This window comes from Erpetoichthys calabaricus, chromosome 11 (assembly GCF_900747795.2).
Source record: "Erpetoichthys calabaricus chromosome 11, fErpCal1.3, whole genome shotgun sequence".
NCBI lineage: Eukaryota > Metazoa > Chordata > Cladistia > Polypteriformes > Polypteridae > Erpetoichthys > Erpetoichthys calabaricus.
The window spans coordinates 144,454,175-144,481,390 of NC_041404.2; the positions used below are offsets into that span (position 1 = coordinate 144,454,175).

Consider the following 27,216-nt stretch of genomic DNA (forward strand, 5'->3'; position numbering starts at 1 on the left):
ACTGGCACTGAGGTGTCTGGTGGAGTGGAGCCCCTCATATTCACTCTTCTGGAGTCATTTCAATGTTCGTCTGTCCGTCTTGTTCTGAACTTTGACTTCATGACATTCATGTCAGACTCACAGAGGTATGGAGACCCAAACAAAGCAGACATGTTCAAAGTCCTTGGTGAAGATTCTTATAGTTATCTCGCTCTACTAAGCTCCAGAAATACTGATAGTACTGTTGAGGCTTTAACTGCGCATTATTTTGAAGGTTTACTAATATATAATATATAAAATCCAATGTCTGTCTCTGTCTATGTCTGCTTTTCACGAGAGAACTACTTCACGGATTTAGATCGGGTTATTTTTTTTTCTAGAATTTGCCAGAACATTCCGGTTGATTTTGCGACTTCTCTCATCGCGCTAAGTATCATAGTGCGCTTGAGGTACCGATTTATTTGAGGCCGAGGGGCGGGGCCTTCTCCACTCACGCGCCAGCTTCGGGGCGTGTCCCTTAACTCTGCTTAGCTAGCGAACGAGAGAACAATTGAATTCAACTTTGTCTGATATTTAAAATAAAATGTTACTTAGGTCTTGATGAGTTTGAGTCCAGATATTCTCTCAAGTCATTGAAAAGAGAGATTGCAATTCAGATTGCGGATCGTGATTTTCTGTTAAAAGGATCGTGATGTGATTTTTTTGGAAAGATTGCCCACCCCTAATTTAACTAATCAAGTTTTCAAAATTTATGCAGGATTCATTAACCCTTTGGCGAGTTACTTGGAAAGGGGTGGCGAGCAGACGTGTTGGAGACCCCTGCTCTAGTGCGCCTCTTTCTCTCGCACGACTTGACTCAAAAACTACTCCGCACATCTTCATCTCCTAACCGGCTTACGTTTCCAGTTTGGTGTTTTTTTCCGTCCAGTCGTTTTAGTTCCACACCGTCCTCAAGAAACGGTGACACACAGAGACAGACAGACGCACAGATCGTCATCGAGATATCGATGTCTTCGGTATCAGGGGACCCTAAAATGTCGAGATCCATCCATAAAACTGAAGATCGACATTTTTGTCGAATCTAAAGCAAAATTTGCCGCCCCCCCCCATAGACGATGGGTTTTGGGGGTCCAAATTAATTTAAAAAAAAAAAACTCTTCAGCCCCCTCACTCCACACTTTGTTGATGCCCCTTTGGCCGCCATTCTCGGGTCTGACGTGATAAGCTTCACATCCCCTCCCTGCCTTTGGAGGTTTCCTGCTGTTCCTCTCTGCAGATCTTCTCCAGCTTTGTGGGGCTGGATGGAGACCATCAGGGGACCAGGGCCGTCTTATAACAGCATTATAGGCCCCCGAGAAAAGCAGTGCACTGGGGTCCCTTCTTTACACAACCACTCAGCAAGTCACACCACACACAGATTAGCATGGAGCCCCCTAACAACTGCCCAGCGTGCCCATGTGTTAAGACGACCCTGCAGGGGACAACTATGTTCAGGTCTCTGCAGAGAAGTTCAGTTGGGTTCAAGTCTGTGCTCCGACTGGGCCACTCAAGCCCATGCCCAGAATCGTCCCTATTGGTCACCCCTGTGCTGTCTCTGCTTTGTCCTCTGACTCATTCTGAGGTCCTCAGCGCCAGGCCTGAGCAGGTCCTCATTAAGGATATCTCTGGGCTTTGCTCCGTTCAGATGATCAGCATGCATTGTTTCCTCCAGACATGGTACTTAGGACTTGACAGCCCAGTCTTGGTTCTGTCAGACCAGTGAGTCTCGTTTTTCGCAGTCTAAGAGATCTTTAGGTGTCTTTCTGCACATCCTAAGCTTCTTTTACTGGGACGAGGCTTCCATGTGGTGACTCAGCCATTAAGTCATAGTGATGGTTGTCCTTCCATTCCCACCCAAGCTCTCTGCTGCATGGCCAGTGTCACCATCAGGTTCTTGGTCACTTCTCTTACGTACTTAATTACTTATCATCTTCGTGCCCAGTGGTGCATAAGGCCTGCACAGGATGTCACCAGTGTAGGGTGGTCTTCAGTGCAGTTCTCCAGGTGAAGCTGGCCATCTTTCTGCTCTTTCTCCATGTTTCACCGTTGGAATGGCATAGTAGAGGTGATGAGCGGTGACACAAGCCACTAATCAAAGACTCGTGTTTCTCACAGTCTTAAATGTCCTTTCGGGGGCTTTTCTGCAAATCTCAGGTGGGCTTCCAATTGTCTTTTCCTGAGGAGAGGCTTCTGTCTGCCATAACTCCCAGATTAGTGGAGTGTTGCAGTGGTGGGTGTCCTTCTGGAAGTTTCTCTCATCTCCATACAGGTCAGAGTGGCCATTGGGGTCTTAGTCACCAGTTTTACTAAGGCCCTCCAGTTGCTCACTTTCGCCAGGTGGAGTCCTGGTTGTTCCAAACGTCTTCCATTGAAGAGTTATGGAGGCCACGGTGCTCTTGAGGACCTTCAATGCTGCACATGCAATCCTGGAGCTCTGGGCGACCTCAATGACCTTTAACCTCACTGTTTGGTTTTTGGGCACCTGTGTGCCACCTTTTCTAGCCAGCTGTGTGCCATTCCAAATGTGGCCAGTGTAGTGAACTGACCACAGGTGGGTACCAAATATCTCGATGACGATCAACAGGACAGATGCATCTGAGTATTTGTGCCAATGGGATATCTGAGATTTTTATTTTTAATGAATTTGTAACAATTCCTAAAATCATGAGAAAAGTGAAGGGGTCCATATGTTAGTCATGGCATTCCGAATGCCACCAACCAGGCCACTGCACAGTGGAAACATCTCCTGGTGCCCGTGGTGAAGAATAACCTCCTGATGCCACCAATCCAGCCACAACTATACTGAGTGGCACACTAAAATACCATCAAAGTGCTGCAGAGTAACAGCAGAAAAAATTCAGTTACTCCCAAAATGCCACATCCTGGTGCCATCACTAATGCCAGTGTAAGAATAATTGACCTCATCACACCACAATCCAGCACCAGAGAGCCTCTTCATCCAGGTCATTACAGAAATAAGATACCACCCCTGATGCCAGCTTTCTGAAGAAACCTGGATCCCTAATGCCTCTTTGATGACTTCTGGGCACAGGAACTCGCAACATTGGCCCTGCCACCAATCAGACTACAGTGTAATTTTGATGCCACTCCAGGTGCCCACACTCAGCACATTGAGCCCCTGCACTAATGAAGGTTTCTCCTTACCTAGCTGTAGTTTGGCAGTCCATGTCCAGCTTGACTTGATGGGTGATGGCACCCTGTGCATTAGACCCGCTGAGAGGTCCTGGCACAGCCCAAAGCTAACACGAGGAGACACCAAGCAGGAGAGGCCGAGTCACGCTCTGTCGAGTCATGGATAATTCAGGTGGTGCTGCTGATTCACCAGCTCTGCCCTTGATGTCAGCCAACTTGGGTGGCTCTGACGTGGTGGCACTGCTAGGCATTTGCATACAGTCCGGGGGCAACATATTTTTGGGTGGTGTCAGGGGAATTTTTGAAACCCAGGAAGGCACATGACCAGAACTAAATGACAACTCTGAGCTCAATTTAATCTGCCAGTATGGGGGCAGCCCGTTTCTTTGACTAGCTGAGCAGTCGGGACCCTGAAGAGGGCAGAAGGAGGGGCACATAGCGACACCTAATGTTTAGTGTTGGGTTTACTGATTTAATTTCCATGCATGCCAGCAGACTAATGACGCCAGTCTCCCTGTAATCCTCCCCACTTTGTTAACAGACAAGGGCGCCGAATGTCCCAACAAAGCGGGGGGCACTCAGCATGCAAGTGGGTCAATCTGTGCCTAGGTGTGATCAAGAGGCATCAGTGCCCCAACTTTCTTTATACATTTTATAAAATATATGTCTGGAGCCATAGCATGAAAGGCGCTATATCAACATCAACTGACCGGAAGGCTGCTTTGGACTGGGATGGTTGCCCACTGCCACTTCTTTCAAATATCAGAGGTGATGACCAATGCCTGTCTGCAGATCACAGTCCAGTTAACATACCAGTCCACTTGCCCGATTATATCTTAAGACCCCAAGAAAAGCACAATTGAGGGCTACGTCATGCCCACTATGAGATGTCACCACAGCAGGCAGTGAGAAGAAGCCTGGGATTCTATGAAGCAGCATTAAGCTGTTTGCCCATGAAAGGTGCCACACAAACCCAAGATGAACGACTCATACACAGGTGACACCATTTCTTAATCGCATTTCCAGCCTTCCTGTACCCGCCTGTCAATGCCAGTCGTGCTCCATCCAACAAAGATGGTTGATGATTTCCAAAGATAGAACTCATCCCCATCCCTGACAATTGCCAATCACTACTAGATTATGCCCACAGGGAACCGACAAATCATTGTCAGATTTGGCATCCTGCTCATTCACCTGGGCCTGCCAGGCATCGTGACCACTTTTCACACATGGCAAACAATCAGTGCTCTATCAGTCATCCTGCTTCTACATCCAGTTCAGATAATTAATGCCATAATCACCAATTTTGGACCCCCTAACCATCCAGCATTGGCAGTCCCTTCTCTGTGTGCCCATCTTCCATATACAGTCAGCCCCTGTGCTGTCACATGTAGCAGCTCATTCCACAAAGACCCCTGCCACACATGGTCCTTTAAACCCTCACTACGGGTAGGCAGTTCCTGCCAGATGTTGTGCCTCTCCTCGCTCAGCAGAATCAATCACTGCCAGCTGTCATGCCCCCCTGCTGCTCCATTAAGAACAGGAAATGTCCGCTAAAAGTCATCCCTAAAAGGACGAGCAATCAGTTTAAGATGTGCCATCTTGCTGCCACCAAGGGCAGCTAATGGATCACCTGTCAAAGGCAGTCGGTTGGCACCTGATGTGGTGCCCACTTTCACACATGGTAACTGAGAATACCCAATTGGCACCACTAATGGCAGTCAGTTAATTGTCAGGTATTGTGCCATCCACCCTGAGGAAAGACAGATGTTTTGCCCTGGTAGCACCCCAAGGGTGACAAGCTGATGTGATATACCGAAAACTTATCCGTCGTGCCGCTTTTTGTAACTGCCTGCTGCTATGTAGAAGGGGACAGAGTTTTGGGGTTGTTCTCGAATTGAAGTTTGTGCCATCTCAGGAAGGACGAGCAACTAAGAGGAGGGCACCACCCTGAGCAGAAACTTTCTTCCACATTCATGGCCAAATTGTGCTCCCCTCCAACATTCCATGCCACCCCCTCCCAAGAAGTGTGAACGGCTGCCAGGGGTGATGTTCAGATGCCCAATGTGACCACACCTACTACAACCCAAGTGGGCACACATGGTCAAAGTGATTCAGTTGTCAATTCTGGGCACGAGACACCATGACACCCTAAAGGAGCTCCTCGGCGTGGCACCTAAACTGGGGTGAGAGTGGAGCGGAGAAAATCTTCAAGTGTGAACATCCAGTTGGTCATAAAATCCCGAGGGGACTTTGGGCTGCAGCCTCAAGTTTGCAGACAATAAAAAATAAAGAAAAAGAAGAAAGTAGGTCAGCCATCAGAATGCGACTCGTATGCAAACACGCAAAAGGCTGAGAGGTGGAAGGCGAGCCTCTGTCAATAACAGAACTCCAAACAGCCGGCAAATCAAGCGTAAAATATTTATGAGGCTGGCAGGCTGATCCAGCGGGCGGAGAACACAGCGGCACCGGTGGGGGCGTCTCGGAACAAGCGTTTTCATTCCTTGCATTTGTTCCTGGAAAAGCAACAATGCTATCATTTATTCATTTCATTTTGAAGAACAAAGCGCGAAGAAGAGAACAAAGTAGAAAGAGCAACGTCAGGGAGCAGACGCCACTCATCCCGGAACGTCCAATCAGAAGGGCAGGGGGAAAGATCGGGGGCGGAGCTTCTAGGCCAAGGCTTCCGGTTCGGCTGGACAGGCCGCAGCAGTGCCCGGTGGTTTGTCACGGGGGCCAATGGGAGTGTGCTGGTATGGTCTGATGATCTGCTGGCCACTTGTCCAAAAGTCCTCTGGGTGGACGCTGCCAAGATGCACCCGAGTGAGATGGACAACTGGAGACACCACCGCTAGCTGGATGAGCTCCTCTCCATTGGGCATCACCTCCTGATGAGCTTAATAGTAACCCCCCCTCCCCCACTGTGACTGACGAAGGGGGACAGAAGAATGCCATTTCATCGTGCGTCAGAGGATGAGGTGGGGGGGGGGGGCAATCAAAGAGCCAAGGGGGGGCTCAGGTGGGGGGAGTGTTGTTAGAGAGAGCTGTCTAAGGGGCCTGAGGACTACAGGAGCTGGGGGGGGGGCTGCCTAAACGGGTTAGGGAGCTCAGGAAAGTCCAAAATTCTGGGGAGGTGAATTATTGGGCAATGGGGGGGGGGGGGGGTAATTAAGAAGGGCCAGACAGGAAAGGGGGGGGGGTTATCCAAGAAGAGAAAGTGTAGGTGGATTTGATTGAGGGGGTCCTGTTTAACAGGGGTGGGGATATCAGGAAAGTCCAAAATTCTGAGGAGGTGAATTATTGGGCGGGGGGGGGGGGGTAATTAAGAATGGTCAGGAAAAGGGGGGGGGGTTATCCAAGAAGAGAAAGAGTAGGGGGATTAGTTTGAGGGGGCCTGCCTAAGAGGGGTGGGGAGCTCAGACAGCCCAGCCCATAGTTGGACTTTCCTAAAATGGGGAGTAACCAGGGGGGGGGGGGGCTGTTTTTGGGCTCTCTATAAGAACTGAAGACCACAAGAGGGGCCAGGAACATACTGTAGTAGGGGGACATGTATTGGGGGACAGAACTGAGAAGCCATTTAAGATGAGGGGGGGGGACTAAGGCAACAGGAGTGTCGGGGGGGGGCTATGTCTAATATTGGGAGTGCTGAATGCAATTCCCCTTATGGGGTTCTGTCAAAGGGGAGTGTGGAGCTTAGCAGAGCCCAGCTATTTGGGGGGGGGGGGGGGTTCTGAGAGACAAAGCTGAAGGTGAGCCCCAGTAGTCTGGGGGACCCCTGTGTGAGTATGTTGGGGTGTTGTCTGAAAGGAGAGAGAGCGGACGGTGGTCCCAGGTATGGGGCATGGCTATCCAATCAAGTGCAAGGAGCAGAGGACAAGGAGGTGGAGGGGTGGGATTAGAAGAAGGGGGGGTGGAGGTTCAGAAGGTAAGGGAATTGAAGTTTAACTACGAGAAAAAGGTGATTGGGGGGGCCATGTTACAAAGAGGGAGGGGGGGGAGCAAGTTAGAGTTCTAGTGCAACAAGTATGGAGGGCACGAGATCAGAGGGATGAACTGAAGCTGCTGCTCAGACAGAGAGGAGGGATAAACGTACAGTGAGGAAGTGCTAAGGGTTCAAGTGCAAAAGCCCGCAGTGAATGGGAGCAGAGGAACACTCAAGTATGGCAAATGGACTAAAGATGAAGCCGAGTGTTAAGGGGAAGCCAAGAACTTCAAAACTACAGGACAAAATGTGGAGTGGGCACTATTGACGGTGGCAGATGTACCCCTTGTCCTCCTGGTAGGCCTCAAAGTCACATCCTTAGTGCTTCACTTGGCTGGCTGGAACAGTTCCATTTGGCAAGGACCAAAAAAAAAAAAAAAATAACAATAACAATAAAGGGGAGACCACCACCATCACCCTAATATTTCCAAACGCGGCCCTCCACTAGGCCAGGTAGGAGCGGACAGACGGAGAGCCGCTGGGGAGCAGAGGAGAGCCCTCGGTGCCCCCTTCAGTCGCCGAGTGCGGAGAGCAGCCTGCACAGCACGGCCCCATCTTGGTGACCTCCAATGGATGATCCCCAGAGAGGTTCTTGCTGGAGGGGCTGGAAAAATGAAAATCGGTGACCTGTAACGAGAATGGAAAAGAAGATGGAATGGGATACCATGACAAGACGAGACAAGAAATGAGAAAAGTCTACGTTTGTAAAAGTGAACGGGCGGGGGGGGGGGGGCACCACGCTTCACAAACCCTCCTCGCCAGTCATGTATCGACAGCTGCAGCGCCCCCCAGAGTGCAGGGGCCTCTGAACTCATCCTCGATTCTTTCTCTTGCTCTCTTTTTGCCTCAGACAAATTATACAATAAGATAAAATAAAAAAGCAGGATGGTTGCTATGGAGACGCTTTGGCTGTGCCCAAAATTTTGAGTCTCCCATCTGTCCAGAGGAGCCCTGCGGATGGATAATAATTAAGGATTCAGCTTTGCAGCACACGGAGCTAAACGGGGGCTACAACTGAATAAAAAATAACAATAAAACAAGCAAGAGATTGTCTCTAAGGGGCTTCTCCAGTCAGAAGCCCACTATAATCCCCATCACCACCCACATAGGCACAGACCTGTCCATCAGTAACCCACAGAGCCATAGCTGGCATCCTAGACTCAGAGGAAGGGGTTACACGTATGCTTCAAAAAGAAGGAGAGTGGTGTGGGGGGTCAACCAGAAAGGGGGCGCTAGAGAGCAGCGAGGGAGGAAATTAAACAGGAAGTCCGTGCTGAGTTGGGGGGGCAGGTGGTACGGGGGATGCTGCCTCCCAACGTCCGCTTTACCCACAAGGCCATGGGCGACAAGAAAGACATAGCAGCACTCGGAGCTGAGCGGAGGAGGGCAGCCAAGTGCATCATGGGACTTGAGGACATGTCCTTCTGTGACAGACTCGGAGAATTCAACCCGTTCAGTCTGAGCGGAGGAGACTGTGTGGGGGTCTTCACTATCCCCCCAAAGGCATTGAGAAAGCAGATCCTGCAAAATAAATGGCATATTAGAGGACACCTGGTGGTAACTGAGCGGAAGTGCATGGAGGACTGAAGCCAGGAACTACCGAGACATGGAGTTGGAGGAGAAACGCCGAGAACCTTTAAGAAGAATCAGGATGAGGTGTTGGGATGGCCGAGCTATGAGCTAAACAAACGGGACTGAAGGGTCTCCTGCCATTTGCCAAATTCCTTATGTTCTCGTGTCAGCCAGGGGTGGACTTGGCCACACTGGGTGACTAAGCGGGACACAAAGGGTGCCTGCTGATCCATCATTATTCTCAAAGGCATTGATAACGAAGGGCTCTTTCAGTTTAAGGGGGAGTCACAAACTCGAGGACAGGAGTGGAAATTAAAGGGAAGGGAATCGAGGACAGGGTGGCACGGTGGCGCAGTGGGTAGCGCTGCTGCCTCACAGTAAGGAGACCCGGGTTTGCTTCCTGGGTCCTCCCTGCGTGGAGTTTGGATGTTCTCCTCCAGGTGCTCCAGTTTCCTCCCACAGTCCAAAGACATGCAGGTTAGGTGCATTGGCAATCCTAAATTGTCCCGTGTGTGTGCTTGGTGTGTGGGTGTGTGCACTGCGGTGGGCTGGCAGCCTGCCCGGGGTTTGTTCCTGCCTTCCGCCCTGTGCTGGCTGGGATTGGCTCCAGCAGACCCCCGTGACCCTGTGTTAGGATATAGCGGGTTGGATAAAGGATGGAATTGAGGACTGAAGCCAAGAAGTGCTTCATTACGTAAAGAGTTGTGAGAATCCGAAACAAACTACACAGTCATGGAGTTGAAGCAGAAAAACGCTGAGAACTTTTAAGAAGAATCAGGATGCAATACTTGGAACAGCTTCGCTTTTAGCGGGACTACTGGACTGAATGGTCTCCTCTTATTTGTCACATTTCTTATGTTCTGAGGAAGAGCTGTGCAGAACAGTGTGGCCAAGTGCATCATGGGACTTGAGGACATGTCCTCCTGTAACAGACTAGGAGAATTAAACCCGTTCAGTCTGAGTAGAGGAGACTGCGTGGGGGTCTCGTCCAGGTCTTCATTATCCTCAAAGGCATCGATAAAGCAGAACGCTTTTAACTTAAGTGGGAGTCACGAACTCGAGGACAGGAGTGGAGATTAAAGGGAAGTGAATCGAGGACTGAAGCCAGGGAGCCCTTCTTTACGCAAAAAGTTGTGAGAATCTGAAACAAAACTACAGAGTCATGGAGTCGAAGCAGAAACCTTTGACAACCTTTAAGAAGAATCAGGATGGGATACTTGGGACAGCTGAGCTCTTAGTGGGACTAATGGACTGAATGGTCTCCTCTTGTTTGTCACATTTCTTATGTTCTAAGGAAGACGCACTTGAAGCTGTGCAGAACAGAGCGGCCAAGTGCATCATGGGACTTGACAGACTCTGAGCATTCAACCCGCTCAGTCTGAGCAGAGGAGACTGTGTGTGGGGGTCTCATCCAGGTCTTCACTACCCCCCCCAAAGGCATTCAGAAAGCAGATCCTGCAAAATAAATTGCATATTAGAGGACACCTGGTGGTAACTGAGCGGAAGTGCATGGAGGACTGAAGCCAGGAAGCCCTTCTTTACACAAACAAACTACCGCGACATGGAGTTGAAGGAGAAACGCTGAGAACTTTTAAGAAGAATCAGGATGAGATGTTGGGACGGCTGAGCTATGAACTAAACAAACAGGACTGAAGGGTCTCCTGTCATTTGCCAAATTCCTTATGTTCTCGTGTCAGCCAGGGATGGACTTGGCCACACTGGGTGACTAAGCGGGACACAAAGGGTGCCTGCTGATCCAGTCGGCTGACTAAAATGTAAACCAACTCTTTGTCGTGTTCCTGAACGCTGTCTGCAGTCTGACGCGGGCGCGTGATCCTGCTGGAAGAGGCCGCTGCCATGATGGATTACCGTTGTGGGGGTGTACGTGGTCTGCAACAGTCTTTAGGCAGGTGGTACATGGTGTCCAATTTACATTCACACGAATGCCATGTTTTCCAGCAGAATTTTGCCCAGAAGATCACATGGCCTCTGCTGGCTTGCCTTTTTTCCCCATAGTGCATCCTGCTGCCATCTCTTGCCAGGGTGAGTGGCAAACACGCTCACACCCGGCTGTCCACATCATCCAAATGAAAACGTGATTCAGTGACTGGGCCTTCTTCTTCTGTTGCTCCATGGTCCAGTTCTGATGCCTATGTGCCCATTGTTACCACAGGGGTCTGCACGAGCACTCTGACTGATAGTGTGGCTACATACCAAGCTGCGATGTCCTGTGTGTTCTGACTCTTTTCTCTCATGGCCAGCATGAAGTTTTTCAGCAGTTTGCACTGCGGTGGCTCTTCAGTGGGATTGGACCACACAGGCTGGACCTTCACTGCCCAATGTAGAGAGCACCCATGACCCTGTCGCCAGTTGCCCAGCCGTCCCTACTTGGACCACTTTATGGTGGGTACCAACCACGCCACCTGACCAGCTATTTTTTTTGGGAGTCACTCAGGTCTCCACTCTGGCCCATTTCTACCCGTTTCCAACGCCTCGCCTTCAAGAACTGCTGTGTAACATCTACCAGCACCGGACTGGTGCCACCGGGGCGAGATCATCAGTTGCATTTATTTGCTTGGCAGACGCTTTTATCCAAAGCGACTTACAAAAGAGTATCGAGTAACATCAGGCTCGGGCCATCAGTTTTATTCATGTCGCCTCTCAGCGGTTAATGCTGTGGCTCAGAGTCGGAGTGGGCATTCCTACTTCTGCACACAAACGCACGTATGTGTCACACACACACAAACGCACGTATGTGTCACACACACACAAACGCACGTATGTGTCACACACACACAAACGCACGTATGTGTCACACACACACAAACACATCACGACTCAAAAGGTTTACAGCACCTCCATATTTCCATTTCCTATTGAAATGTAAGAAGTTCAAATGCAGTGAACAACCCTAAACGGTAAACTGCCAGAGGCTCCCACAAACCAATTGAGCATCCCTGGTGAGACCTGAAAATAACCGTCCACTGGGGGGTCTCCACCCAGCCTAGCAGAGGATTTGCAGAGTAGACGGGTATAAAAGGATTGGCATCAGACCAACAAGATCCATTTGTAAGGAGCCCAAGCGGCGGGACTGTGGACCAGGTGCCCATTCATCGTAGGGCATGGCTGTTAGGATCTAAAGGGTTGCCAAGCACACAAAGTCCTGCCAATACTCAAAATGCCCACATCGAGAACCCGGCTACTCACACAAAGGGCAATGAAGAATCTTTATAAAAATAAAAAAAAAAAGATTTACTTGGATAAAATGCTCTGTGAAACAATGAAGCTCTGAAGAGCACAAAAGGCACAGAGGGGGGACACCTAAAATGGCAGAAGCAATTCAAGTCCTAAGCACAATCCAAAAGAGAAGAATTGAAAAACAGAGCACAGGTTCAAACAATCTAAAAAATAAAATTAAAAAAAAAAAAAATTACCAAAGCATCCATCCATCCATTCATTTTCCAACCCGCTATATTCCTAACTACAGGGTCACGGGGGTCTGCTGGAGCCAATCCCAGCCAACACAGGGCACAAGGTAGGAACCAATCCCGGGCAGGGTGCCAACCCACCGCAGATTACCAAAGCAGAGAAATAAAAAAAAAACGAGAGAAACTCAGCACATCACAAAGCACAATCACAATGAACCGCAAAGGACTGCTGCTTTTCTTCAGTTGAGGTCTGAGGGCAGTCGCTTGACGGTGATGAGCAGGAGACCCCACCTCAAAACCCAAGGAACATAAAGATACAGAGGTACGGAGAAAGCAAATGACCAACACTCTCAACCTAAACAAAGGGATCAAAAATGAACAAGACAGACAAAAAAAAAAAAACAATAAAAGCTGGACGAGAGCGTCAGTCGGCTTTGCACCCCAGGAACTGAGTTACCTGAACTCTTCTTGAACATTTCAGAAATCATTTTCCGCTCTGATGATCTTTCAGATCATAAAATAGGTCATGACGATAGCAACGGATGAGAAGAATTCATCTTTAATCGCAGAATTACGGTATTTGAAGGTTCCTCTCGAGCGCCTCTTTCTCTTCGCACGATTTGACTCAAAAACTAATCAGCACACCGACATCTCATGACAGGCTTAACTTTTGACGTTGGTATTTTTCCATCCAGCTGTTTTAGCTCTAGAAACTGTGACACACACACACACATACACCCAATCATTGAGATAGCGATGTTTTCTGTATCGGGGATCCTAAAACATCGAGATCTGTCAAAAACCGGAGATCGAAATTTTTTGACGAATCTAAAGCTTTCCCTCTTCCCCCATAGATGATGGGTTATGGTAGGGGTGGGCACACAGCAATAAAAGCTGTGACATGAGAGCAAGCTGTAGACCGAGAACCATAGCCAAGAGAGTCAGTAACCAGACAGAAGATCATCGAAAACTGGAGATCGAAATTTTGGATGAATCTAAAGGTTTTGATTCACCCCCATAAACGATAGGTTATGGTGGGGGAGGGCACGAAAAAAAAGTGTCACAAAAAAAGTCCTTCCAGCACTAATTCCAGTGTGAATGTGCCAAAATAAAAGCCCTCGTGAAGCTCGCGGTACTCCTGATGGGATGCTCATATCTGAAGATCCATTAGGAACAAGTCGACGAGAACAAGATCTTCACGAGATCCGACTGAAGGTCCACATTGTGTCTGCGCTCCACCACACTACTTGGTTTTGTGCTTCTTTGAGTGAAGAAGAATTTACTCGTAACGAGTTTCTAACCGTGTCTCCATGTTCTTGTTCAACACGCTTAATTCGGGCATCTTGGGCTTCATCCTCAAGAAACTGTGACACACAGACACACACACCCATCATTGAGATATCGATGTATTGGAGGACCCTAAAACGTTGAGATCCGTCGAAAACCGGAGATCGAAATTTTTGACGAATCTGAAGCTTTCCCTCTTCCCCCATTGACGATAAGTTATGGTAGAGGAAAGCGCAAAGCAATAACAGCTGTGACATGAGAGCAAGCTGTAGACCGAGAACCATAGCCAGGAGAGTCAGTAGCCACCAGAATATTTCACATAACGTAAGCCAAACAGAAGATGATCGAAAACTGGAGATCGAAATTTTTGACGAATCTGAAGCTTCTGCTCCTGCCCCATAGACAAAAGGTTATAGTGGGGGAGGGCACAAAACAAAAAAAAGTGTCACAGAAAAAGTCCTTCCGGCACTAATTCCAGTGTGAGTGTATCAAAATAAAAGCCCTCGCAAAGCTCACGGTACTCCTGACGGGATGCTCATATCTGAAGATCGATTAGGACAAGTCGACGAGATTCGACCAAAGGTCCCCATTGTGCCTGCGCTCCACCACATTACTTGGTTTTGTGTTTCTCTGAGTGAAGAAGAATTTATAATTTATATAGCGCTTTTCTCAGTACTCAAAGCGCTATCCACACAGGGAGGAACTGTAATTTAATAATTTACCCGTAACAAGTTTCTAACCGTGTCTCCATGTTCTTGTTCAACACGCTTAATTGGGGCATCTTGGGCTTCATCCTCAAGAAACTGTGACACACAGACAGACACACACCCGTCATCGAGATATCGATGTTTTCAGTATTGGGGGACCCTAAAATGTCAAGATCCGTCGAAAACCGGAGATCGAAATTTTTGACGAGTCTAAAGCTTTTGCTCCTCCCCCGTAGATGTAAGGTTATTGTGGTGGGGGAAGGGCAAAAAAAAAAAAAAAGGCATTTCAACCCCAACCAAGGGAGGCACCCTGGTTGAAATATAACAACGGTAGCAAAGTCTCACAGTAGCCATTCAGCCTGACAGCAAATCTTGGAATATTGGAAGGTCAGTGGAGTCCAAACTGGGAGCACCAGTGGCTACAATCTGGACTGCTACTGGTCAAGCGCGCACACACACACGGGGGAGACTGGCTTAACATGAGGACGTCAGCCCAAGAACCATTTTAATGAGCGCGAGCTTCACGGCGCCGAGTCCAGCATTAATACTGGATGTCCCCTGTGCTTACTCCCATGCAATTTTGATGTCGTTTTTATTGCATTATTTGCACGTATCCGATGGCTCCTACAGGCTGTTTCCGAGATGGGAATTTCAGATAAGACACTCGTCTGCTTTGTCCTGACATCACCAGGCCTCTAGAGTGCACGGCAACGGTGGGCTCGAGTTCTTCTAAATTCATAAATAATATCATATCATATCATCATCATCAGCAACATGGAGGGGAAAGCAAGAGAAACACGGGGTGGAGCGACTCCACTTAGATATGGCAGGAGAAAGCAGGAACAGGCCAGGAGCCGAGTTGATAATTTAATTAAAGATGAATTATGGAGCTTTAGAACTCAGCGTCCCTTAGGGTGCAGCACGTCGCTCTTACGACAGACATCACATCTAATTACGGAGTAAAAAGAAAATAAATAAATAAATAAATAGATAAATAAATAAAAAAAAGAGAAGAAGCGCCAGCAGTGAATGAAAACAGAGCAGGCTCTTTACTCCCCTCTGGTGGAAATGCTGGGCAGAGCAGAGAGTTGCAGCACTTTTTTTTTTTTTTTTTTGCCTTCCGGTAAGAATGATCCCACTGAGAGGGGAGAACTGGGCTTCAGAAATAATAAAAAGAAAATATAAATTAAAAAATAAATAACATTAAAAAAAGCCTCCCGCTTAGAATTTTGACAGCACGATCCATCGGCGGTCGTACGTGCGAGCGGCCTCAGCCACCAGATCAGTGGGCCTCATTTATGTGAGGTTCAAACAGCAGCAGCCTCCAAAAGGACGAGGGATTTTTAAAAATTCATGAAAAGTCTGAGAATGAGGATACCGTGCGAGATTTGGAATTAAATAAATCGAATAAAACAAAAACGACATGGGAGACCTCATTTACGGACGACAGGGGAAAAATTCAGGCGCGCCAATTAGTCCACCACGTGGCACAGCACTGAAAGCCTCGCCATTTCTGAATTAAAAAGGTCTTTTTATATTTAAATACATGTAGAAGATACAGCACACGTTTGCCAATTCAGGGTTACAGGTAGCTGGGGTCTGTCAGGCGCATGGCAGGACCCCCACCCTTGAATGGGATGCCAGGGTTATATAATACATGGCAGGAAGGGCGTCACCTTGTGAAAAAGTAAGGACACCCCATGAAACACTTCTTCCTTTTTTCTTTCTTGTTTACAAAGTATAGGGAAAGAATTGGTATCGTCCAAAAATTTGATTTCGAGATTTTAATGAATCTCGACTTTTTCGACCTCCCTGAGTCCGATTTACTTTCTCATAGGAAAAGATTTGTAATCGTCGGAAAATTCAATTTCGAGATTTTGATGAATCTTGATGTTTTAGACCTCCCAGAATCCGATTTACTTTCTCATAGGGAAAAGAATTGTAATCGTCCAAAAATTCAATTTCGAGATTTTCATGAATCTTGACTTTTTCGACCTCCCTGAGTCTGTTTTACTTTCTCATAGGGAAAGAATTAGTATCGTACAAAAATTCGATTTCGAGATTTTGATGAATCTCAGTGTTTTAGACCTCCCCGAGTCGGCTGGTTTGACTTTGTGTTGCTCATGGAGTCCCGAATGAGGCACAAGACCTGCGTTGTGAGGGAGCGTCAGTTACGGCACTATGGCCATGTGGCGTGATTCCCAGAGGGTGAACCGACTCACAGGACCCTCATTGTTGAGGATCCGAGTGACTGGACCAGGACAAGGGGACGCTCACGTAACACCTGGCAGACAGAGGGTCATTTCAGGAGGGTGGGACTGCCTGGGGAGTTGCCAAACCAGGATCCTGAGCTGTTTCATCATGTGGTGGGTGGCAACGTGCTGTACCAGTGCCTGCTCCCCAACTTGAGCGGACTCCTCCACCACCAAACTTCACAGTAGGCAGTATGCCATCTAGATGGTAGAGTTTTCCTGGAATCCAGCAAATCCAGACCGGTCCATCAGCTTGCCAGATAGTGAAGTGTGATTCACCAATTCCAGAGAAGACATTTCCACCATTCCAGAGTCTACCACCCCAGCCGACGCTTGGCACTGCACGTAATGGGTTTACGCTCCACCATGGAGGCTCATTTTATGAAGCTCCTGATGCACAGCTCTTGTGCTGATGTGGCTTCCAGAGGCTGTTTTTGGGGGACTCTGTTGCGAGTGATGCCACCGAGGACGGGCCGTTCTTATGCGCTTCAGCTCTCGGCAGCCCCTCTCTGCGAGTCTGTGTGGTCTGAGCTGCTGTTGTTGCTTCTTGACGCATCCACGTCACCATGACAGCCCTTACAGTTGAGTAGGGGCAGAAACTTCACTTACTGACTTGTGGCAAAGGGCATCCAAAGGTGGCAGCGCCTCATTTAAAGTTGCTGAGCTCTACAAGGGCGACCCATTTGACTGTCTGTGGAGCCTGCGTGGCTGTGTGTTTGATTTAATGCACCATGAAGCACCTGAACTTGAGTCCCACTTTAATTAATCTCTTAAATTTCACATTTCTTCTAACTCTGGGCTTACTGCGAACATCTATCAGTGATCAGACCCTTATTAACCCTGAAACCGCCGGAACCGGCTATAGTCGGTTGCCAGTGCAATTTGCCAGCACGCCAGGGCCGAGTATCTTTGGCGACGTCCATTCGTTGAGCAGCCAGCTCATGACCACTGGCGCCCCCTAACTGTCCCTGGGATTGAGCCGCCACACTAGACATGCCTGCAGGCATTAGCGTTGGCCTCTGTGTGTTCTTGCATACAGTCAGTTCAAGCGCAATTGATTTGCGGAGTTTCATCAATGGCGTCACTTGCACCTTGCACATAGAATAATAGATTGTTGCAGTAGTCTTTTTTTATATTGGCAGTGTGTAAAATGCTCAGTGTTGCAGTAATTGTGATGCTGTTTGCATGTGTTCCATTAAAATTTCACTTCTTCTTGGTGAATTGTGACATTTCCTTAAAAAGTATTTGCCCTCCGGGGGAGTGCATTAACCCCCCATGTATGTGGCGGTTTAAGGGTTAATGTTCAGAGCACTAGACATTGTGATTACGCTTGATACTCATTATTGATTTTGAATTGACACGTTAAAAGGTCGTCTTACTCGAGTCTGCGGAGACTCCAGTTATAAACAACCCGTATGGGTGTATTAGATTTGCTATTTCGATTTCCTGGTTCTCGACTTTAGCTTTGATTTTCTTCACTACGGTTCTGGCTTAATGATGTGACTCGGCTGGACAGCATTTCTTGTTTCAGTTCTCTGCTCGCCTCGCCCGGCCAGCTCTTTAACCCCTGGTATCCTCCTCTGTGAGGTTTGGTTTAGGATTAAGCTTTGGAATTGCGGACCGGTTTTGTTTTGCTTGGTTTGCCAATTAGACGTACAGTAATGTCTTTTTTATGCTTTTGTATTTGCATTCTCTTAACAATAAACCTTTAAGTATACAAAACATTATTTTTGTTAATTGGGGCAGAGTTTCACATTCCTCGCTTTCTCAGTTCTGACATTTTAGCCTTTTTTTGTTGGGCCTGTGTAGGCCGAAGCCTTGCTCTTTGAGTTTGGGACTAGGCCTTTTTTTTTTTTTTTTTGCTAGGCCTCACTGCATTTTTGGATTCTGAGTTTATGGAGCCAGGTGGAACATCAGCATCAGGAAAACTGAAAACAAAATGGTGGCTAAAGGGGTAAAAATTTAAATTAAAATGGAGGCATAAGGATGTCAAAATAAAGGAGCAATAAGAAAAAAAAATTGTGAGCGTCAGTAGGCTTTGTGCCATAAGAACCAAGTTACCTGAACTTTTCTCTAACAGTTCAGTAATTATTTACAGCTCTGATCTTTCTGATCATAAAATAGGTCATTACGATAGCAATTGACGGGAAGAATTCCTCATTAATTGCAGAATTCCGGTATTCGAGGGCTCCTCTAGAGCATTTTTTTTTCTCTCGCATGATTTGGCTCAAAAACTAATCAGCACATCGTCATCTCATAACAGGCTGAAGTTTCGAGTTTGGTATTGTTATGTCCAGCCGTGGACCGTTCCCAAGAAACTGTGACACACAGACACATACACACCCATCACTGAGATATCGATGTTTTTGGTATCGGGGAGCCTAAAACATCGAGATCCATTAGAAACCGGAAATCGTCATTTTTGACTAATGTAAAACTTTCACTCCACTTCCATAAACGATAGGTTATGGGGAGTGGTGGGGTGGGGGGGGGGGGGGTGGGGGGTGGGGTAAAGCAATAAATGAATAATGTACAGAATTAATCAAAATTGTAAGAATACATTCCAAAATTAATATTTATGGCAAAACTGCAGCACTTGGAAACAGAAAGAAAACAAAGCAACAGGACTAAAATAACAAAACGTAAATCCAAGCCCCGGACTCCCGAGCCGACTGCACTCAGACGGAGTGACCAGTGACAGTAAAAGTGATCCCACCATCACCTCCTCCTCCACTGTAGTCCCATCACTCACCTCCAGCAGACTCTTCATCTGTGGTGTGGGCTGCCTGAAAGCCGAGAACCCGATAAACCCGATGGTCACCAGCAGGAGCGCAGCACAGGGGAGGATGAACAGGAACAAGTGTGTGACTGCAAAGAAATGGGGGGGAAAAATCAAGAAGCTGGTTAGCTGCGTCACATCGCTTTGCATCGGTGACTGAAATGCACGAGTGTGGTGTTTGGTTTTGTCACCGTGCCGCCTTCCTTCCAGAGGAGCGGACGAATGACAGATTTGCCCGGTGCCATTATTGGGCTCACCTGCCGTGCGTAATTGGAAGCTGATCGGAGTTTTTAGAATCACGCCGCACTGGCACAGCGGGCTCCGTCTGCTCTCATTTATTCTCGATCGTTATCTGCGACGCTCCATGCACAAGCTTCTGTGTGTGTGTTTTTGTCTTTCTCACGACAGCCTTACTGATCATTTATCATTTACCCCCACCCCCCCCCCTTTCAGCTTGGATTTGAAATGACACAGCCATATTGACGGGCCATAAGATGAATTTGGAGTAAACAGCGTGACCCGCGGTCCAACATGGTCTGAAGAGGGCACCCTTACCAATGTATTCATGCATGTAGCTAGGGATGCCATTTGGGAGTGAATAGCCCTACTGTCCTGGTGCCCGAGAGTGACGATGTGTTGTGTGTTCATCAGACATTCAAGTTAAGGATTTCCCTCGACTACCAAAACGAGGTTCATAACTTGTGGCTTCTTATTTCAGCTATTTGCGCTTGGACTTTATGTTTATGGAGTTGCCCTTTGGGACAGAAAAAGCATGAGGTGTCTAACACAACAGAACTCGAGCTTAAATAAAATGAGCGACCTGTCATTGTCATGCACTCGAATCCTGATCCGGGTGGTTCGTCGTGTGGTGGGTGCCGTAATCAGGGCCTGCTCCCAACCTAACCTTCTCATTCCCTCTCAGCGGCGAGGTCATCACAGCTTCGTCTTCTGTTGCGCCATTTCTTTTAACAGGTTTTCTGTGTTGCTGAATTTGTTCCTGGTAGCCTCACTTATTTTGCAAACTTGAAGGAAGGAGCACCATCACCAGCTCTGCCTGGCAAAGATGGACATTCTTGTTATACCAACCCGTCCACTAATTCAGCATCCCCATTTCGGTTCACCTCGGGTCGCTATTGCGAACACCTACCTAGTCTGTGCGCAACCTTGGGGTGGTGATTGATGACCAAGTGGCAACTGTCAAGTGGCCTTGTAGATTCAATCAAAGATCAGACTGGACCTGATGGAGTGTGTGGCACAACACCTGGTCCAGGCGTTGGTCTTGTCATATCTGGATTACTGCTCTCTTTCTAAGCAAATCTTTAATGTGTGAAGATCAGTTTTGCCCTATGTGTTCATAAGCCGGCGGTTGAGGGTTATCCTCCCTCTTGAGGAGCTTTTTGATAGATTTGTCGACTTTCAGTGTTTTACCAGCTCAGTGTTTTCGGTGTTTGCTCCAGCTGATGCCGGCAAGTCGTACTTGGGACCTTCCCGAGTTCTGAACAGATTCGTCTTCCGTCATTGTCATTTCCTTTACCAGGTTTCGGGGGGGCTGAATTTGGTCCTGGCATTCGTTTCTGGATGAAGCTTCATTTTAAAATAGTTCAAATAAATTATGTCTAGTCCCGATGCCATGGTCGGTTTTCCATAGGCACTGCTAGTGTGAGACAGTTTTGACTTGTGTGGCCGAAGTATTAAAGAATGTTTATTCTCCAAACCTGGACACGGTAATGGAGAGGAGAAGCACACCCTGTTCTCTTTATAGTGTAACGGTGTGTGTGTGGCTCTGGGCAGAGCTTCTCTTCAAACGCATTCATGTTTTGCTGACTAGTGGAACGTGCCATCTCTAACCAGGTCTCTTTCTTACTTCTTTTTCTAGAACAGACTGCTTGACGATAATCACGCAGGGTTCAGGTGGGGTGGCTCTGCTCACTGCTGTCGCCAGCTTATGGCAAGCTAGCGTTACCATCATGTCATCTGTCCTCATCCTTCTAGATCTTTCCTCTGGTTTTCAACCACCATATCCTCCTTGCCACCCTCCATGACCTTGGCATCACTTGGCATTACCAACATGTCATCTGTCCTCATCCTTCTAGATCCTTCCTCTAGATTTCAACCACCATATATCCTCCTTGTCACCCTCTGTGACCTTGGCATCACTTGGCATTACCAACATGTCATGTCTTCATCCTTCTAGATCTTTCCTCTAGTTTTCAACCACCATATTCTCCTTGCCACCCTCCATGACCTTGGCATCACTTGGCATTATCAACATGTCATCTCTCTTCATCCTTCTAGATCCTTCCTCTAGTTTTCAACCACCATATTCTCCTTGCTACCCTCCATGACCTTGGCATCACTTGGCATTACCAACATGTCATCTGTCCTCATCCTTCTAGATCCTTCCTCTAGTTTTCAACCACCATATCCTCCTTGCCACCCTCCATGACCTTGGCATCACTTGGCATTACCAACATGTCATCTGTCTTCATCCTTCCTCTGGTTTTCAGCCACCATATCCTCCTTGCTACCCTCCATGACCTTGGCATCACTTGGCATTACCAACATGTCATCTGTCCTCATCCTTCTAGATCTTTCCTCTGGTTTTCAACCACCATATTCTCCTTGCCACCCTCCCTGACCTTGGCATCACTAGGACAGCCCATTAAGTTGTTCGAGTTGTACCTCTTAGGGAGATCCTATCACGTGTCCTGGCACGAAGCATGGGAGTGTCCCAGAGATCGGTGTTGGGCCCCATCATCTAGTCCTATCAGTGCTATTATGATGATGGCACACAGCTGTACCAGAGGAACACAGCGTATCACCGACAATCTCCACACGTCTAACTTATTTTGCAAACTTGAAGGAAGGAGCACCATCACCAGCTCAGCCTGGCAAAGATGGACTACCAAAGATGGACTACTACAAAGATGGATACCTTCTTGTTATACCAACCCATCAATTGATTCAGCACCCCCATCTCAGTTCACCTCGGCTCGCTATTATAACACCCACCTTGTCTGTGTGCAACCTTGGGGTGGCGATTGACGACCAGCAGTCCTTCACTGACGATGCTGCAACAGTCGCGCGGTCTTGCAGATTCAATCGAAGATCAGATAGTATCTGATGGACCAGGCTTTGGTCTTGTCCCGTCTGGATTACTGCTCTCTTTTTAAGCAAATCTTCGATGTCTAAAGAATACATTTTTGCCCTAAGTGTTCATAAGCCGGGGGTTGAGGGTGATCCTTGCTCTTAAGGAGCTTTTTGATAGATTTGGCGACTTTCAGTGTTTTGCCAGGTTCCTGTTTTTGGAGTTTGCTCCAGTGGATGCCAGCAGGTCGTATTTGGGACCTTCCCAAGTTCTGGACAGGCTTGTGAAGATCCTGGCCTACTTCTTGGCACCCATTTCTGCCTTTTTTTGAGACTCCCAATTCATGATGAAATGGGCCTTTACTAGGCCGACATTGCACGGTCAGTTTGTATAAAGCTTCGGCGGCGTGCATTTCTTCCTTATTGGAGACACGTGTTCTTCTAAAAAGCCCTGCAAGTGTGCTTCTGGGTGTTGGCCTTCCATTAAAGATCCTGTGCTTCTGATTGACTGCGACTTTTAGTTTGATAATTTGGTCTAACTGACTGGTTTATGATTTTGGCCCGTTATTTTATGAGAGAAGTTTCATCTTCAGGATTTCTTTCGTAAAAAAATATTACTGTCTAGCCTTCGAGCTGAAACAGGTGTCACTTAACAGATATCACCAAAAGAGTATCGGGTACCGTACAACATGGCACCACTTTTTAGAGATTGCAGATTCCTTGCGAAAAATACGTACAGAAACATTCCGGTATATTTAAAGGAACCTGCCTGTGGACGGCAATCAAAGCCAACGTCAGGCGGACGTTACGAGGTCAGAAAGTTCAACACAGTAATCACGACGCCAGAGAGCATGTCGGTTAACACACTGCAGTCTGGACACGGGACAGTGAGGGCTCCAGGACAGAGTTCAGTCACTAGAGGGCAGTGTAGGCAAAGTAAGGCTATTTCAGGTATGGCAGACGGACGATTCCAGGTGGTGCGTGTAAATTAATGCATGCAAGTAACAATTATGCTGGACTTTGGATGTGGGACAATAAGGGCCCTAGAAACCTGGAATGGTCCTGTAATTCTATTCACTGCATGCTTCGTTTAGCTAGCGGAGGGTGTTACGAGTCAACTGTTAAGTTAAAAAAGAGAAACACACACCGGCAAACACCCCCCACAGCAGAACGGGGCGTACCTGACATGGATCAGGTGAAACGTTTAACTCCACACATAATCCGCTGGTGTCATGCTTCAAACCGCCTGCCTGCTCGCTGCGACTCTTCTATATAAGCACAGCACGAATGTTACGGTCAGGATTAGGGTTATGGGAGAGTCACACGACTGCACCGACAACTGTCAAGAAAACCAAATGACAGCAAAGTGCCATTTTCATCATCTGAGGGAAGGTCACGTCACGCCTGTCACACCACATGGAGCTCCGCAGGACCCAAAAGTGTGACGCCTATGAATCAAAGGTGGAGCTAAACGTGCGACCCCGCCCACTTTTAGGCCGGCCCCATTCTGCATGTTGCATTGAGGACCTTCTCCATGTGGGCACCTGATTACTAAAAAATGACAACAACGATCCACACGATGGCATTTGGGGGCAAAACAGTGGTAGTGTTCAGCTACCTGTCTATATGCGAGACTGGTGTGAATGGCACTGTAGATCTATTTATTACATCCTCCTTTTCATATCCATTTCTTATATAGTGCCTTTGACACCTATTTGACTATTAATTGATGGCCTTCTGTCATAAGACAATCTTGGAAACTCACTTCTTCAAATGGGTCTTTACCAGATTTCAAAAATGGGTACAGTGTACGCCACCTGAGCTGCCACAATGACTTTCCCAACAAACACCCTTGCAGAATAAGCGAGTCCAGTTTCAATGAAATCGATGCTATATGTTTGGTGTGTACATATTCTTAAAAGACAGATAGAGCGATAGATAGACGGGCATGAAAGGTGCTGTATTCACTAGACAGACAGACAGACAGAGCATGAAAGGCACGACGGACGGACGGACAGACAGAGACAGACAGATAGATAGATAGATAGAGTGAAAGGCACCATAGATAGATAGATAGATAGATAGATAGATAGATAGATAGATAGATAGATAGATAGATAGATAGATAGATAGATAGATAGATAGATAGATAGATAGATAGATAGATACTTTATTAATCCCAATGGGAAATTCACAATAGATAGATAGATAGAAAGATGTGACTCTATCTCTGTGAAAGGCACTATATAACAGATAGACAGACAGACAGATAGTTGTGAAAGGCACTATATAATACGAATACATACACACAAATTACAAGAAACACCTTCTAAGTTGTCTAAAGATCAGAGAACAGTCCCAGTAAGGCGCTGTAAAGGAGCATTTCTGCAGGTCTGCAAGCCCCCCCCCCCCCCCCCGTCGTGCTGCTTCACACTGAAAGTCCTCAGTCCCAGTGTGTCACAGAGGATGTGCAGCATTGTTGGTGACGGCTGTCAGCTTTGTCATCATTCTCTCCTTGCTTGGACTTAACTTGTCCCAAGGGTAAAATTTAGCTTTCTGCAGAAGCTCAAGAAGATCAGAAATTTTCTAAACCAACAACAGCCTCACACACAGGAATTGCACACAAAAACCCTCCCAACTTGGCTTCTGTCAGCTGACAGTCCCAGTGAGGACGAATTTATGGACTAGCTGACCTCTGCACAGCAGTTCCCCCAAAAAGCCATTGTGTGGAGGTCCTTGTCATTGTTTCTAGTGACCAGGTACCCACGTGTGTTTCTTTTAATTGTTATCTCACTTAAGATAATCTGTTGACTTGTAGCACCCTCTGCTGGTTAGAGAAAAAAATTGCAGTTTCTTTTCATATTACTTTCCAAAGTTCAAACAGGGAGGGGTGTTGTACATGTTAGCCATTATAGATGTAGTGAAAAATTGAGCAAAATGACACTTTTAATTGGCAAAAAGATTTTTTTGAGGCATCTTATGCTGACATCTTTGCCTGAAGAAGGATCCTGAATCGCCTTGAAAGCCTGCATATTGTAATCTCTTCAGTGAGTCAATAAAAAGGGTAATTTTGCTGGACTTCTCACTACATTCATAACGGCTAACACAGTACAACACCCTCATACTACAAAGTACAGACAGATAAACAGAGTTAGGAAGGGCACTATACTGACAGACAGATGGATACATAGAACTTGCTTTGAATTAGGGGGTCATTGCAGCTCTATAGGGGTCTTATTAGCTCACTGTCACTGGTGTGGACCGACTTGGTATGTAAATGCTGGCACACAAGCAAACATCACAGACAAGCACAAGCATTAAACATACACAACCAACTACAACTCCATACACACACACACACACACAGAGCAAACTGCACAAAAATGTGCAAACAAAGGTGGGCAACACATATGAAGGGCACCCCAGTGAGCCTGAACAGCACCCTCAAGAATAAGAATAAGAATAAGTCCACCTGCCGTCTCATTTCACTGCCACCCAATTCTGCGGATTATCAACGTAGTCAGACGTGTATCTCTGGAGCCAGACAGCTGGCACACGTATGCGGCGGCACACACTCGGATCACTGTCAGGTACACAGCAGGTGTGCACAGATGCACTAGTGCAACGCACACAACACTCGTATACACTGATGTGTGCACTCGCCACACAATGGGCACACTCATAATGGCAAACTGCCTACATGCAAGACCAGCTGTCACACACACACACACACACACACACACACACACACACAGCTGTGTACACTTGATACACACATACATTACACACCTGTGTGCACAAAATCCTGTATACACTTATATGCCCATAAACAAAAGCACATACCCAAAGGCGCGGGTGTACCGTACATATACGGGGGGAGTCAAAATTGCGTTAACATTTCAATGGCAGAAACAATTTATTCACAAAACATACTTCATATGTGCAAAATGATTTGCAGGAATGTGTCAACCTGTTCGCCATCACGTTCAACACCCAAAAACCAACAAGCAACAGTAACATTTAAAAGTCTTGACACACATTTCTTGGGGAAAAGATGATAGCACAGTCCGTATTCGGTCCTTCAGGTCATTGATATCATGAACTTTCCTAGATAGATAGATAGATATGAAAGGCACTATAAGACAGACAGACAGACAGACAGACAGACAGACAGACAGACAGACAGATAGATAGATAGATAGATAGATAGATAGATAGATAGATAGATAGATAGATAGATAGATAGATAGATAGATAGATAGATAGATAGATAGATAGATAGATAGATAGATAGATAGATAGATTCCTATGAATAAGTTTGGGAACCACCCTTAGCCTACATAATAATTGACTCTGCTTTCAACAGTAAAGATAACAGTGGTCTGTCTTTCATTTCCTAGGAACATCTGAGTACTGCGGTGTTTTCCAAACAAAGATTTTTAGTGACGCAGTATTTAGTTGTATGAAATTAAATGAAATGTGAAAAACTGGCTGTGCGCAAATGTGGGTCCCCTTGTCATTGTGCTGATTTGAATGCCTGTCACTGCTCAATGCTGATTACTGACAAGACCAAATTGGTGTGATGAGCTCGTTACGCCTTGAACTTCATAGACAGGTGTGTCCAATCATGAGATATAAATGTATTTAAGGTGGTCAATTGTAAGTTGGGCTTCCTTCCCTTTGACTCTCCTCTGAAGAGTGACAGCATGGGATCCACAAAGCAACTCTCCAAAGATCTGAAAACAAAGACTGTTGAGTCTCATGGTTTAGGGGAAGGCTACAAAAAGCTATCTCAGAGGTTTAAACTGTCAGTTTCAACTGTAAGGAATGGAATCAGGAAATGGAAGGCCACAGGCACAGTTGCTGTTAAACCCAGCAGGTCTGGCAGGCCAAGAAAAACCCAGGAGTGGCATATGAGCAGGATTGTGAGAATGGTGACAGACAACCCACA

At 47.0% G+C, this 27,216-nt stretch overlaps 1 protein-coding gene across 1 annotated transcript in view; it reads right to left on the bottom strand.

The window, feature by feature from the left end:
* Positions 1-6,498: 6,498 nt before the first annotated feature.
* tmem130 (transmembrane protein 130) overlaps positions 6,499-27,216 on the bottom strand; it is a 37,509-nt gene continuing 16,791 nt past the window's right edge. Inside the window, exons 6-7 of the mRNA XM_028814226.2 lie at positions 19,152-19,267; positions 6,499-7,780 (exon numbers count right to left, since the gene is read on the bottom strand). Coding sequence (XP_028670059.2) covers positions 7,598-7,780; positions 19,152-19,267 — 299 coding nt within the window. The 3' untranslated portion in view covers positions 6,499-7,597. The remainder of the gene's footprint in view (positions 7,781-19,151; positions 19,268-27,216) is intronic.